The sequence below is a fragment of the Anoplolepis gracilipes genome, unplaced genomic scaffold (assembly GCF_047496725.1).
Source record: "Anoplolepis gracilipes unplaced genomic scaffold, ASM4749672v1 Contig19, whole genome shotgun sequence".
In the NCBI taxonomy this organism is placed as follows: Eukaryota; Metazoa; Arthropoda; class Insecta; order Hymenoptera; family Formicidae; genus Anoplolepis; species Anoplolepis gracilipes.
In genome coordinates this window covers 1,551,703-1,568,391 of record NW_027328667.1, presented here as the reverse complement: position 1 = coordinate 1,568,391, position 16,689 = coordinate 1,551,703, and the positions used below count along the sequence as shown (strand labels likewise).

The following is a 16,689-nucleotide window of genomic DNA, read 5'->3' as shown; positions in this document are numbered from 1 at the left end:
TTTCCTTAGGAGTTCATCTACGACGAGACACCACAACAGGAGGGAGAGAACCCGCATTGTGGACAATCCCCAGTCGGGACGCCTTTCAGGATTAAATCTCCATGTCTGACAGTCAGCGTTCTGCTCAACAACATGCTTTGAGTCCAATCACTCAATGCGTCGGGAACGCCATGTCCAGTCATGGCTTTTTTAATGACATTATATGAGGTGTTGTCAAATGCACTCTCAGCGTCAAGGAAAACTCCAAGGTCATATCCCTTGGCAGTTAGTTGCGTTTCCACTTTGCTCACAAGGTAATATAGGACAATTTCCGTAGATCTGCCCTCCGTATAGGATTGTGAAGATGTAAGGAGGTAATGGATTTAATGGCCCATCTTTCAGAAACCTACCTGTTAGCCTTTCTAATGCTTTCAACAGAAAAGAGGTAAAGCTTATAGGTCTGAAGTTTTTGGCTAGAATGTGTCCATTCCTGCCTGGTTTGGATATGAAGACCACTTTGGCTCCTCCCTAAGCCTGAAGAACGTGTCTAAGATCTATACTAGTTCTAAAAATTTTAGTCAGGGAGCCGATTAGAACCCTTTCTGAAGAAGCACTGAATAAATTCTGTCAGGTCCAGAGGACTTGAAGGGCTTAAAGGTTTTAACAGTTCATTCAACGCCCTTTGGATATATCACCTCCGCTGCTAGGGACCATTCCTTGAATTTGTAGACAGTCCTGGGTCTGTCCATGATTTCCTCCGCGGAATGATAGTTTGATTCTTGAAAGCCAAGGAAATGAGTTTTCATTAACAGCTTCAGGGTCTCCTCTACATTATTGATATAACTCCCATCAAGACGTTTAAGGCAACCCAGTAGGGGGCGGTTGTCTACTGAGAGAATTCTGTGTACCCTCAATGCCTCAGGGGCACTTTCGACGCTCTCACAGAAAATTCTCAAGTTTCTTCGTTTTGCAGAGACAATTACCTTGCTGTACTTGCGTTGGAAGCTTTTAAAGATCTCCCAGTGCGATGCTGCACCAGTTTTCCTGGCTTTATTAAAAGATTTTTTTTTACCTCTGACCTGAACTCAGAAAGCTTTTTGTTCCACCATAGGACCTTAGTCGAGAGTTGTTTCCTTTTCAAGGGGCAATTGAATTCATATGCGTTCACAATAGTGTCGCTAATGATCGTGCTGCTACTTCTAGGTCTTCTTTGGTATAGAATCTGTTTGGGGCTTTCCCAAGACTGGCCGCCAGATCCATCTTGTAACCCTTCTAGTCGGTTTTTCTTTTCTTTACAAAACCAGATTGTATCAGGGCTATGGCGTAGGGGAAACTGTATAGATCTATGATCCGATTCTGAAGGTTCATTAGAGACTCTCCAGTCCGTGATCAAGTCTGCCACCTTATCCGTCCACAAAGAGTAGTAGAAGAGTACTAGAAAAGTAGAGACTAAACCAAAAGATTAAACCCTTTCTATAATTCCTATTATTAAATATAATTAAAGATTTTTAGTATTTTTTATTAATTATATTTTAATTATATTTTATTAACATTTATTCTACTTTATATTGTGACAAAGTCACCAGGGGCCGAACAGCCGCCCCTGCAAAACAATCGCCGCCTTTCGGCGCCACCAAACGGTACAACGTTGGGGCTCCCGGTCTCCCCACTCGACCGCCTCCCTACTCTGCTCGAAACCGAGAGTGGGAGGCCGGCCAACGGGTATATAAGCCGGCTCGGCTAGAGAGCCGGCACCTAGTCCTGTCCTGATCCTTCCTCGAAAGAGTTCTCTCGAGGTTCCAGACAGCAGCGACTATCCTCTACCACGATCCTCCGGACAACGAGCGTTCTCGGCCTCCAGCACCTTGTCCGACCATCCTCCGGACAACGAGCGTTCTCGTTAAATCGACCGGGCGTCCCCGGCCTCCAGCACCTTGTCCGACCATCCTCCGATCAACGAGCGTTCTCGTTAAACCGACCGGGCCTCCCCGGCCTCCGGCACCTTGTCCGACCATCCTCCGGACAATGAGCGTTCTCGTTGAACCGACCGGGCGTCCCCGGCCTCCGGCACCTTGTCCGACCATCCTCCGGAAAACGAGCGTTCTCGTTGAACCGACCGGGCATCCCCGGCCTCCGGCTCCGTGCACGAGATTGAAACCGTCCGTTTCCGGACGCCAACACGCAACCCGCCCGTCTCCAGGCGAATAACGTTGACATCCGTCCGTTTCCGGACGACACTCACCGATCCGCCCGTCTTCGAGCGACCAGAGAGAGAGAGAGAGAGAGAGAGAGAGCCGTCCGCCGCCAGGACGCCGCCGACCGAACCGTCAAGTCGTCCGCCACCAGGACGCACACCACCGACCGAATCGCCGTGCCGTTCGATTCCAGGACGCCACCATCGAGCCAGTGTCGTCAGGGCTAACACCGACGGCCCAACTTGTATATACCGCCTTTTGTACATATTTCCCCCGCCACTGCAAATACCGCATCCACGAATGAATGTACGATAATAATAAACTCGACTAAGCACGACTTACGAAAAGAGGAGTCTATCACCCGTCGTGCTTATCCTTTTCCCGAATCCTGGAACCGACAAGCTTGTCCGAGACTCGGGAGAGGCGGATCATTACAATATTTTGTGTAAAAAGTTTTCATTTCGTTTTTCCGAAAAACAATTTATTTTCTCTAAAAATACATACTTGCCAAATTAAAATTTTTAGTCTTTATTTCAGAAGAGAACCACCAAAAAAACAGGCGTTTTTTCACCATTTTTGGTTCCGCGATTTTGGGATTAATTTGTGTGTCAAATGATAGCTTATGATGAGATATCAATCACAAAAAATGTTTAAATTGAGGTGACAATTAGTTTCCGAGATATGAGGGATCAAAGTAATCAAAATTCGCGTCAGCTCCTTCCTTTTGAATGGATAGACAGAATTAAATAAAAATTGAAAAATTTTTAAATATGCGGTTTATACTAAGGTCTAAATATTTCACCGTAGTCAACTACTGTTTCCTAAAGATTTGACTTTAAATTTATAATAACGATCCAAGAAACTCTTAGATATTAAGCGTTTCATAGAAATTAAAACTAATTTTTAATATATGGTCCGTCATATTGCTTCTGTCATTTTGAATTTTAAAAATCTGACTTCAAACTTTGTTGTTAGTAGCCAGAGAACCTTCCGAGTACGAAGTTTTAACTTATCGGACAGATAAAAATTCGTGATTCAAAGAGAATGAGCTGACGTGTTAATGAATTTTGACTACTTTGACCACCTCCTATATCTCGAAAACCAATTGTCATCTCAACTTAAAAATTTTTTGTAATTAATGTCTCATCATAAGCCATCATTTGGCACACAAATTAGTTCCAAAATCATGGGATCAAAAATAGGTGATTTTTGCGGTTGTTTTTTCATAATATGTTTAATTATAGTATTTATTAAGTATAGTATTTTTAAGCATGATTAAGTATAGTATTTTTTAATATTAGTATTTAAAAATTAATCATAGAGAGTAAGAATGTAAGTCAATTCAAACCATATTACAATAAAGAGTTAGAGTATATAATTCAATAAGTCAAAGTATAAAATATAAAACGATAAATCACTTGTATGTTAGAACTGATAAGTGAACAATATTAAAAATTGAGTAACAAACGTTTCGGCTTCCACTTTGAGCCTTCTTCAGCGCAATATGTATACTATGTTCAATTAAATATAGAAATAGAATAAACGTAAATCTAAATTTACATAATTTTTTTAAAGATCGTGATTGAAATTCGAGCGGACGCAATTTATAACTTCGCATACAAAGGAAATTTGCAGATGTTAATCAAATAAACCTCCACAGTTGATGAACTAAGGAGAATCATTTGTTGGATTTAATAAAAATAGAAGCTTAGTGATTCGATCTCAATACCCGTTAAGTCCTAGAATGATGGAAAAGACGGGTTTCTTTATGTGTGTAAAAAAAAATTTTTAGATATGAAGCAAGTAACCAAACTGTACATAAGATTATTACTGTACTTACAATATTAGACGGTTCCGCGAAAAGTTTTTTCTCTTAGGAACGACAGTTTAGTTCTTGTTTCGATCGATTATTGTCAAACATTTGATGAGGTAGACTCGTTTATATACAAGTTCATGACTTTGAGATTTTTGGAAGCTTATTTATTATGTCATGATATAATGTCGGTAAATTTTCTGCGTCTGTTTGTAAATTTAATCCATATTTTTGCCTTTTTATAAACACCATTTCCAAGATCAATCTTTTATTATAGAATGGATCTTTGTCTAATATCTTTACGTTATTCCAACCAAAATTGTGGTCATACAAAAGCCTATGATTAGTAATAACAGAACGGTTATTCGTATTTCTTTTAATTTGTGATTTATGCTCCGAAATCCTTGTTTTAAGCATTCTCAAAGTTTAACCCATATAAGTTGCATCACAATGAGAACAATTGATCTTGTATACAACGTTAGTTTTACAATACTTAGGTATGCTATCCTTATGCACCTTAATTAAACTGTTAAGTTTGTTCAAACTAAAAAAAGACAATTTTAAAATTCTTTGTAATATTCCTAAACTGTTCTGTGACGTTAGGTAAGTAAGGTACAGTGAAAAATGAGGAGGAATTCTCGCTTGTCGTGTCCTTGATGAAATCACGTTTATTAGTTAAATATTTTACACGTTAATTGATAACGTTAAAAATCAAATTAAGCGGATAACAATTGTCTAAGAGAATTCTGACAATGAGGTCAAAGTTTTTTGTGTGGAATTTTGGGTATGATAAAGAGAAAGCTCTGTCCACGAGGCCAATAACGATTATTGGATACATTGCAATAGTAGTTTTTTTTATTAAAAATTCAAAATATTTTCTATTTTAATCACAAACAGTTAAATAGAATTTATTCTCTGCTTTAACTAAACCATTTTACATATTATGGGTGTATTTCTGAAAAGATGAAACAATATTTTCACACATATAATATACGCACGCACGTACGCACATGGGGGGGGGGGAGGTGCAAGAGGGGCTTTCGGCCGGAAATTCAGAAAATTCAGAAACTTGTGCAAGTAGAAAGTAGTTCATTCGTAACACAAAATTATTTTTTGTTCGTGCCATATTACGATTTGAGGAGGTAAAAAAAGTATCGAATTTTTGCATTTTTTCATTTTAGTAGTTTTAATTATTACTCTTGGCACAATCTTATAGCTTGAAATACCATACAATTTTTTTCTGAAACATTTTTTCTAACAATATATAAGAAAAAATAAAAAAGTTTTTAGAAGTGGTCAATTAAAATGATTTTATTTTTCCTTTGAATGTCATTAAAAGCAAAATATCGAAAAATTATACGACTTTTCGAAAAACAATCCTAGCTGAGGAAAGATTAGCTATAACTTTACGATTTCTTGCAACTGGCGATTCCTTTACCAGTTTAAAATATCTGTTTAAAATATCAAAACAATTGATATCGGAAATAGTTCCGGAAATGTACCGCGCAATAATTGATTGTCTCATCAGGTACGTAAAGGTAAGTAAAAATATAATAATATACTGGTTATAAATATATTATACAATATATATATTATACAATATACTAACACTTTCCTAAAAAATAACCCGGACCTTATTCTTACCCGAGCCGATAAGGTAACGTCACAGTGGCTTTGGACAGGAACGATTACCTTAATAAAATTGAAACGTTACTTAGCGATAAAGATACTTATACAATTATTAAAAAAGAACCAATTAATAAAATTATTTCCAATCTTCATGACCTATTGAAGAGATGGAAAGACAAAAATTACATCTCTTTAAATTGCTATCGCTCGCTTTTATTTAGTGAGGGTTCTCTTCCCAGAGCATACGGACTCCCTAAGATCCACAAAGAAAATTATCCGTATAGACTTATAGTTTCCTCTATTCATACACCGTTATATGACCTAGCATGTTTCTTACACAATATAATGAAAATGAATTTTCCTCTCCCATTTAGCCACATAGATAATAGTATTGAACTAGTGCAAAAAATTTCTGATATTGACTTCTCTGAAGATCACGTATTTATTTCTCTAGATGTTATATCTTTTTTTACGAATATCCCTATTGATTTGGCCTTGGGAAGTGTTTCTAACAGGTGGCATTTAATAGAGGATAATTGTCAGTTACCAAGATCAGAATTCATGGGGTTGCAATGATTCTCAACTCTACATTTTTTAAGTTCAACAATTCCATATATCATCAAACATTTGGTACCCCTATGGATTCCCCTCTATCCCCCATAATAGCTGATATCGTCTTACAAGATTTGGAGTCTAGAGCCTAGCAATCTTTGAGTTTTTCTCCTCCATTCTATTTCAGATATGTTGATGACATTGTTTTAGCAGCCTCTGCGAAATTTGTGAACAACACACTCACAATATTTAATTCATTGCACCTGAGATTGCAGTTCACATTAGAATTAGAGAAAGATAACAAATTGAACTTCTTAGACATCACCCTTATCAATAATAAAAAAGAGAGGATCATTACAGACTGGTATCATAAGAGTTTATATTCGGGTAGATATCTCAACTTTTTTTCTCAACACCCGTTTTGCCAAAAAAAGGAAACAATTATTGGACTAGTCGACCGGGCATTCCTACTATCCCATCCTAAATTTCTCCAAAAAAATTTACATAACACCATTAATACATTACTTGAGAATGGTTACCCTAAAAAATTAATATTCGACACAATAAACCAGCGATTAAAATTTCTCCATAAAAAAACATTATCAAAAATAAAACTAAATGAAAAAGGAAGAGGAAAGATTTCATATTTTCCCGTCCCCTATCTACCTGGTTTAACAAATAACTTCAACAATTACATTAGAGAATATAATACTGTTGCCTCATTCTATAGCATTAATAAACTTAATAGATTTATTAAAGTTCACAAAGATACCATTCCTAAATCCAGCAATACCAATGTAGTCTACAAAATTGAGTGTAAAGATTGCAGTGCATCTTACGTGGGGCAAACGGGGAGAAAATTGAAGACTAGAATTGCCGAACACCGAAAGCATATTAACAAAAACACATCCGTAAAATCGTTCATCACGGATCATAAACTAAATTACAATCACGAAATGGGATGAAGTTATTGTTCTTGATAATGAATCATATTATAATAAGCTCTTGATCTCGGAGATGATACACATTAAAAAACAAGAAAACAGTTTGAATTTACAAATCGACACAGATAACCTACCTGACATTTACAATAATATTATTAAGAAAATTCTAAACTAGTGACTGAGTTATATATAAGAAGGTTGAAGCATCGGAGGAACATTATTGTTTTGGTTTTTAACGCGATACCATGTTATTAAAAAATCAAGGAGTTTGTTTTCCACATATTAGAAGCTGGAATGTCGACCGAACTGCAACGCCTTGTAAGAGAAAAAAGATTTTTGTCATTTAATCATAATACGCTAACCGTTTGAATTAATTAATCATTAGAATGTTAATGAAAAAAATCTCAAAGATCGTGCCTAATCTGCTAATAAGATTAACTTATTTCATTCAAAACGATTAATTCTTAGAACTTTGTTTCCAGAAATATGACAATTTTTTTAAAAAATTGATCTCTCTAACTATCGAACTAGAGAGGATCAATTACACTATCTGAAAAAAAATATGTTGCCTACATTTACATTCTCGTCAATATATGTTCGTTGCGTCTCCACCTTGGCATTTGCGAGCAGTTATTAATCCTCGGTATTATGCGTTCTTCGCGTCTCTGTTACAGCAAATTGTACTTAACTTTCGGTCTTTGTATAACGTCAGTTTTTTCTTTATATAACCGTGTAGAAACTAAGTTAATTTTTGCGCTGAAGATGACCTGAATGATTGGGTCGAAACGTCCGCCGTTATTTTTATTTTTATTTATATTTATGTTTATTAAAAATTCTCCTAATTTGTTTTGATTATATGTTTTATACCATCTCTATTCATATTTATTTATATTTTAAACCTTTTTACCTTGTATTGAGCAGATGCTTTATAATTATTATTATTCTTTATTCGATTATATTATTGTGACAATGTTACTCAATTAATTTGTTCTGATTTAATTATATTTATTTTATGAATAACTTGACTTTAGTTAAGAATCCTTTATTTTCAAGCTCCTTTATGCCTTTTTTGTAATGTTTTTTAAAAATTGTATGGAGCTATTACTTAAGTTTTACAATATATTATATTGTATATATTAGTTATAAGTTATAATATATGTATATATATATATATATATATATACAGGGTGTCTCAGAATGACCGTATCATCTCTCGAGTGCAGGTAGAGCGGGTTAAATGGAATAGAAAAGTCCTGTACCATTTTGCGATTTTCGGAATAATTATTGAGAAATTAATTTACAAAGATCGGCAAATCTGGCGCGAGTATCAGGCCGCTGCAAAAAAGATGGCGAGAAGGACGATCCTAAGGACGGTCGCTAAGCGCGCGCGGCGTAAATAGGCGCCATTGCCTCGCGGTTACCAGAGGTATAGACGAGAAGAGTTGATAAGAACAATAGATTAGCGATTATTATTTAGCGACCGGCCTAGCGGTGGGCCGTTTTTCTCGCCATCTTTTTTGTGGTAGGCCGTCCTTCTCGCCATCTTTCTTGCAGCGGCCTGATACTCGCGCCAGATTTTCCGATCTTCGTAAATTAATTTCTCAATAATTATTTTGAAAATCGCAAAAAGGTACAGGACTTTTCTATTTCATTTAACCCGCTCTACCTGCACCCGAGAGGTGATACGGTCATTTTGAGACACTCTGTATATATATTGTGACGTTGCCGTCACAACGGGCGTCCACCCCGTTAAAAACAATCGCGAGGCGTAAACCGAGCGGCCGCGCCGGTCAAGATATCGAGAGCCCTACTGCGATTCCCGAGGAGGCGAGCGCGTCCGGTTATAAAAGTTATTATTAATCATTGTCAATATTATGTTTTACGGGTGTCATAAATCACCGGTGACGACGAAGGAATAACAAAAGAATTAGAATAATAGCAAGAAGAAACACAATAGGCAGCGAAAGTCGCAAACCGAGCACCGACGAAAACAAGGGTCGGCCACCTCGCGGAAGATCAGAAAATCGGCCCAGCGCAGCAGGACCGGCCGGCGACAAAGAGCGCCATAGGCACCCCGCCACTAGCCGAAGAATCGTTCCAGACGTCCGGAACAACCACACCTTCCACCAGAGAGAAGAAAAATGGCGGAGACAACAGACAACCCCGCCGACGGGAATCGCTCCGATAAATCGGTGACGACAAAATTATCGTAGCACGAGGCCGCACGAGACGCGAGGGCGCGAGCGCCTGATACGTCCATACGCATATTCAAATTCCGAACGCGCAGGGTAGAAACCCGATACCCCTCCTCCTCGTTAATGCGAATGGTGGAACGATCAGGAGATTTATAGAGAGGTTGACGGAAAGATCGAGATAGATTATCGCGGACGCTCGGTACGTGCGAAACGGCAATCGAGACAACATTACGAAGATCAGCACAGCGAGATTACTGGTGAGCTGCCCGGCTACTTTTTGCGTGTTAATTGTACCGTGTTATACGCCACCACCGATACGGTTTGCGTATTGATCCCTCTGGCTCGGGCGCGGTGTTCGCGTTAATTTGGTGATTTCTTTTTGTGCTTCGAAGAGATAGAGTGCGACCGCAGTCAAGAGACGACATAGAATCGTCCATCAACTTTACCCGATATACTCGTTTACCTTCTCCGCGGGCCGGCGTGTTCTGTTCAACACATTTTTTGTGTATCGTGTCGTTCTTCATGTCAAAATTGTCGCCGAGTGGAATTGTATGATTCCTCCTGCTCAGAAAGTGCTGTCGATTGTCCGCCGATCGTATCGGTCGTCGGGGACGATCCTGTAATCGAATGTGTTCGTGAATACGTGTGAAAGTGTGGGTGTGAGAGTTACTCCTCTCGGAAGATCTGTGTTGTTGTCGTGTGCGTAATTAGCGAGGTGGCTCGAAGGAAAACCAGCCTCCTTCCTTGACAGCGAGGGGTGAGTACCATTCGAATTATCGTTGGCGGAGCGCGCGATACGCGCTTTAGAAGAGGGCGTCGATTCTCGACCATCAGTCTCGCCGTGCGTTTTATCTTGCGACTCGCCCGCACGTGAGCGATCGGCTGTCGGAGGCGCGAGCTGTCGACGTGTCACGCCATGGCGTGTGCGCTCGTTCGCGGCGCCTCGTAGCTGTGTTAAATCAAGCGATAGGCCGAAAACCTCGCGCAACACCATATTGTTTTCGCGCTTACAGTTGTACGCACTTTTGTCTTGCTGTAACAGCTCATAACGCCGCTACGTAATTATCCCGTGTCTCTATCATATACATTTTGTTACCGAGAAGAGTGTTCAAGCGTACTCTTTCTTTTTCTATTCTCATCACGACTCTTGGAGCCGTTTTGTCTAATAAAGTTTGTCTATTATTTATACCAGAAACCGTGTTCTTTCTACGAAGGAGGTCCCCCTCGAACATATTTAGTGTCCCTATCTCTCAGGAAATATTACTCTCCTGTACGCCCCGCCCCTTTACCGTTAGATGGGCTAGCCAACCATGACGGACGGAGAATTTTTAGTGGCGATTTGCGACCTTCGCGACCTTTAGCAAACTGGCGCGTGAAAGACCGCGTCTGGCGTTCAGGGTTTGTATCTCACGTCACTTCTCCCGCCCGCCACGCCGCGCCCGGAACCCTGTCACCCTCGTTCCCGAATCGGCACGTGCCTATGTCATTTCGCTTTTTTTGACAACGATTCACATACGAAATTTCACTCTCCCGTTCGTTCTCCCATCTTGATCACCCGAAAAAATCGTCACAATATATTGTATATATATATACAATATATTTTTTAAAATTAATATACAGGGTGTCCCAGAACAACCTTCCGTCCGTAAAATGACGTATTTCTGACACAATTCTAAGACAATTTTTCCTTTATCAAAATTTGATTTGAAGCGTAGTTTTTGTGTTATAAGCAAAAATAGTTAGCAAATCACGCGTCAAGTATAGAAGGCAGGCAGGAGCGGCGCGGCGCACCGCGAGCGCGGGCGCAGCTAACCGTCCAACGGGTGATTACCGCCACATGAGTCGCTAACTATTTTATCTTATAGCATAAAATTATGCTTTAAATAAAATTTTGGTAAAAAAGAAAATGTCTTATAATTACGTCAGGAATACATGTTCCTTAAAATAACATTACTTTAATGACCAAAAGTTGCTCCGAATCACCGGCCGTCGAACGCTGCGATCAGCTGATTGCTACACGCGATGTGTGTATGTCTGAGTGTGTGCGTAAAAGGAACAGAGTGAGTGAAAGAAAGAGAGAGAGAGAGAAATACCCGCCTCCGCGACGGCGACGCTCCTTCGATTGTCATCGACATTGTCGTCAACGACTTCAGACTGATCGATATATTGATTTTCCGGCTCAGCTGAGAGACACATCGCGTGTAGCAATCAGCTGATCGCAGCGTCCAACGTTATTTTAAGGAACACATTCCTGACGTAATTATAAGACATTTTTTTCTTTACCAAAATTTTATTTAAAGCATAATTTTATGCTATAAGATAAAATAGTTAGCGACTCATGCGGCGGTAATCACTCGTCGAACGGTCAGCTGCGCCCGCGCTCGCGGTGTGCCGCGCCGTTTCTATCTGCCTTCTGTACTCGACGTGTGATTTGCTAACTATTTTTGCTTATAACTCAAAAACTAAGCTTCAAATCAAATTTTGATAAAGGAAAAATTGTCTTAAAATTGTGTCAGGAATACGTCATTTTACGGACGAAAGGTTGTTCTGGGACACCCTGTATATATACATATATGTATATTAATTTTAAAAAATCAACCAATTCGTGCGAGTATTAGCACGTGACGAAAAAAACCAGCCCACTCTGCGAAAAGAGACAGTCCGTTGTCACGCGGTTGCTACGAGCACAGCGAGAAGAGACAGCCCACTATTACACGGTTACTATGCGTGCGACTAGCAAAATATGAATTTGCAACGAGCAGTTACGTATTTTTTATTTAAGACAACTATGTGTTTTCTTTACACAAATTGATTTCTTTTATTATTCTATTAAAAAAAGTATTAAGGTAAGATTATCGAGAAATGAATATTTTACAAGATATTATGCATTTTAATTCAAAATACTGTGACTTTCAAGTCTCATAACTCGAAAAATACTTTATCATAAATGTTTTGAAAAGCTCTTGAGATAAACTACAATAATATGCAATAATATATAAAGTGTCTGATTTAAAAAAACGAGATTGACCTTGAAATCTTCGAAGCGCCTCCACCTAAAAAAAATTAGTGCTAACATATTATAGCTCTCTTGATGCCGTACAACTTTCGTAATTACAATATTTTCATATCTCTAAAAATAGCGGAGATATTTCAGGTGGACAGCGTTACTGTTCCACTCTGTGTATATACAGGGTGACCCATTTTAAACAATACGGTCAATTTTCTCGTAAACTAAGCGAAATATCGAAAAATGGTTCAGACATGTGTTGCATGGTTTCAAAGGGGCTATAAGATGATGCCATTGGTTTGACCTTGGATAATCATTTGAAGGTCACGTGAAGGTCACCTCAATTTTTTTAAATGGCACTCCCTATTTTTTATTACATATTCTTGTAGCTTACCTCGAGAGCTTTCCAAAACACTTATAATAAAGTATTTTTTGAGACTTAAAAGTTGCAATATTTTGACATAAAATACAAGATATCTCGTAAAATATTCATTTTTCAAGTATCTTACCCTAATACTTTTAAACACAGAATAATGAGACGTATCAATTAGTGTAAAGAAAACACATAATTATGTTAAAGTAAAAATATGTAACTGCTAGTTGCAAATTCAGATTTTTTCTTAAAGATAACTATGTGTTTTCTTTACACCAATTGATTCGTCTCATTATTCTGTGCATAAAAATATTAAGGTAAGATAATCGAAAAATTGAATATTTTACAAGTTATCTTGTATTTTGTGTCAAAATACTGCAACTTTTTTTCCATCTTATGTCCCCCTTCAAACCATGCAACGTTTGTCTGAAACATTTTTCAATAAAATCATCGATTCGCAAGATAACCGACCAATATATACAATATATATATGTGTGTATACACTGGGCAACAAAATTATCGCAACAAAAATTTATACCAAAATATCACATAACTTTAGATAATTACAACTCTACGAAAAATTGTCGTATTTAAAATTTTTTTTTTTATTTTGTAGGTTAAAGCCTATATTTTAAGAAGCATTTGTCAGATTTTGAATTTTTTCTTCCCCCTTTCCGTCTTTTTCTTAAAAGTAAGGACGTGTTTTGTCTCAGAAAATTTGCACAGTTTGACACACTCTACGGAATGGAATGAATTTTTTTCACAAGTATTATAATAATTATTGTAAAATTTGGATTTTTCCTTGCAAATTCAAAAAAATTGAGATCAATACGATTTTTTTTCGCGAACTTATGACATATTAAAGTGACCTATACATTTTTGTGCCTGTTACCACCAACATTAGCTTTATCCGATGCGCACCACGGAGAGATGTTGGACAGATTTCGCGCGCGTGCATGTGTGCGTACGCGTGCATACGTGCACGTGTGTGTAAGTATATATACAGGGTGTCCCAGACTTACCGTATCACCTGTTAATGGTGTATTCCTGAGGCCATTTAGAGACAAAAATTCTAATGCCAAAATGTCAATGCTGCAATAGTCAAATGGTAAGGGTTTAAAGTTGACCAATTAGCATGACAAACCTTTGCGCGCTCAGGCACGTCGCATATTGAAAGTGCCCCCACACTAAATTTAATTACCGACATTGAAATATTGATAAATTATGTATTTAATTTACTGTTAAGTTATTGTTACGTAGTAATATTACTACTATTACGTAGTAATTTATTGTTTTTAAAATAATTTTATAAATTTATTTCTTTCATGTGTAGTTAATAAATTTTGGTATTAGAATATCAACGCAATAACAGAAAATCCTCGTAATTCCGCGCGCAACAAATTTATTAACCAAACATAAAAGAAATAAGTTTATAAAATTATTTTAATAACAATAAATTACTACGTAATAGTAGTAATATTACTACGTAACAATAACTTAACAGTAAATTAAATACATAATTTATCAATATTTCAATGTCGGTAATTAAATTTAGTGTGGGGGCACTTTCAATATGCGACGTGCCTGAGCGCGCGAAGGTTTGTCATGCTAATTGGTCAACTTTAAACCCTTACCATTTGACTATTGCAGCATTGATATTTTGGCATTAGAATTTTCGTCTCCAAATGGCCTCAGGAATACACCATTAACAGGTGATACGGTAAGTTTGGGATACCCTGTATATATATATATATATATATATATATATATATGCAGAGAATATCCCAGACACACACACACACACACACACACACACACACACATATAATTATTATTATGTTTTAGTATATTTCGACGGCTTTTTCTTATTTCACGACTTTACGAGTGATGTTGGAAGAAAATGGAGCGGACGAAGTTTAGTTATAAAATAAAAAAATTATTAGAAGTCTACCACTAGATTACAAAATTGTCAATATTTCAAACAATATTGTTATAAAAGCACCATATTTAATTGTTTGTTAAATTTACAATAACATTTTTTATGTTACATGACCATGTACACAAAAAGTTATTTCGTATTATGTATAATTACTAAATGTTGCAACTATGTATGTTAAAAGTGTATCATGTATTAAAAGTATTTTAAAAATTTGTGCATACGTTTTATTTGTAACTTCTAATTTTTTAGTGTTTCTTACTAAAATGCAAATATTTTTATAATAAAATATAATAAGGTTCTTACTCTTATTAGAACCTTGATTGACAATAGTTTTCTATTGCCATTTATTTTTAACACACTTCATAAACAATTTAAGATTATATTTGTAAAAGGACATAAAAACGATTTGATTATACTATTTTTGCTGTTGATATTAATTCGGCTAGTGTTTTGTATTTGAATATTCCTTACGTGTCTAATTTTTCTGAACAGTTAGATGATATGATCCATGAGCTTGATATAAGGAGATCATGCACGGGAATAAATAAGTTACAGTTTATTTATTCGTGTTCATAAAGATACCTTAGCTAAGATTGGTAAATAATGTAATATATATAAAATTTCGTGTAAAAATTGTAAAATCTCATATGTTGATCAAACAAAATATACTTTTAAAAATGCTTATTAAGGTCATTCTACATTAGTCGCAAGCGAGTGGTACCGTTTGACCACATTAATATTTACCACAAGACCCAATTGACTACGTTACAGTTGACCACGTTGATATTGATCACGTTACGATTGCTCATGGTCCCGATTGACCACCGTCCCGATTGACCACGGTCTCAATTGACCACGGTTCCAATTGACCACCGTCCTGATTGACCACCGTCCCGATTGACCACGTTGCGATTGACTACTGTCCCGATTAACCATGTTAATATTGACCACGGTCTCAATTGACCACGGTTCCAATTGACCACCGTCCTGATTGACCACGTCGCGATTGACTACTGTCCCGATTAACCATGTTAATATTGACCACGTTGCGATTGACCACCGTCCCGATTGACCATGTTGATATTAATTATGTTGCGATTGACTACAATTCCGAATGATACAAAATAAAATTTTCTGGTATGAACATGCGAATAATCGAAAGCGTAAGCAGAGTATAATTATAGATCTTGTTACGTGTCCGAAGCACGGGGCGATATGGGTTGAACCTAGCTTTGCACAGAAAGTCGCAAACCCATATGGAACCATATAATTATAGACCTCGTTACGCGTCCAAAACGCAAGTAATATGGGTTGAACCTCGCTTTGCGTGAAAAGTAACAAACTCATGTGGAACCGTATATTTATAAACTTCGTTACACGTCCGAAACAGGGCGATATAAGTTGGACCTTGCTTCGCGCGAAAAGTCGCAAACCCATATGGAACCGTATAATTGCACATTCGAAACTACAATCCTATGGTCAATCGGAACTGAGTTCAATCACAACGTAGTCAGTATCCACGTGGTCAATCGAGACGGTGGTCAATTGGGACCGTGTTCAATCGGAACGGTGGTCAATATCAACGTGGTCAATATCAGCGTAGTCAATCGGGACCATCATCAATATTAATGTGGACAAGCAGGGCACTCCCATCGCAAGCAGCCAATCGCATGAACGCCAGCAGTACCACTTTCGGTTGCAATGAGGTTGCAAACAGCAAACGCAAGATTTAACCAAGTCCAAAATTTACTTCTTTGCGATTTTGCGATAGCCAATAAGCGTCGTGCTTATATTATTATGGAGTGTTGTATGTTCGTTTAGTTTCACATTTCTGCATTTATTGATCGGAAAAAGAAAGTTTTAATCAAAAATTTTAACAATGAGTGATTTAAAATATTATGAAGATGAATCTTCAGATCTAAGTGTTTATGAAAATGATGTGGATGAATCGAATTAATAAGGCTCGTACAAAATATCCTCTGGAATAATAGTTCAAAGACATAGTAATACTATAGAAAAAGATAGGATCTGGAAGTCTGTAGCACCACTTTTGCCAATTAAAA

At 37.4% G+C, this 16,689-nt stretch overlaps 1 protein-coding gene across 1 annotated transcript in view; it reads left to right on the top strand.

Moving 5' to 3' along the window:
• The window catches only part of LOC140675541 (uncharacterized), a 95,011-nt gene extending 80,353 nt beyond the window's left edge, over nucleotides 1-14,658 (top strand). Inside the window, exon 5 of the mRNA XM_072910132.1 lies at nucleotides 14,533-14,658. Coding sequence (XP_072766233.1) covers nucleotides 14,533-14,607 — 75 coding nt within the window. The 3' untranslated portion in view covers nucleotides 14,608-14,658. The remainder of the gene's footprint in view (nucleotides 1-14,532) is intronic.
• The last annotated feature ends 2,031 nt before the right edge of the window (nucleotides 14,659-16,689 follow it).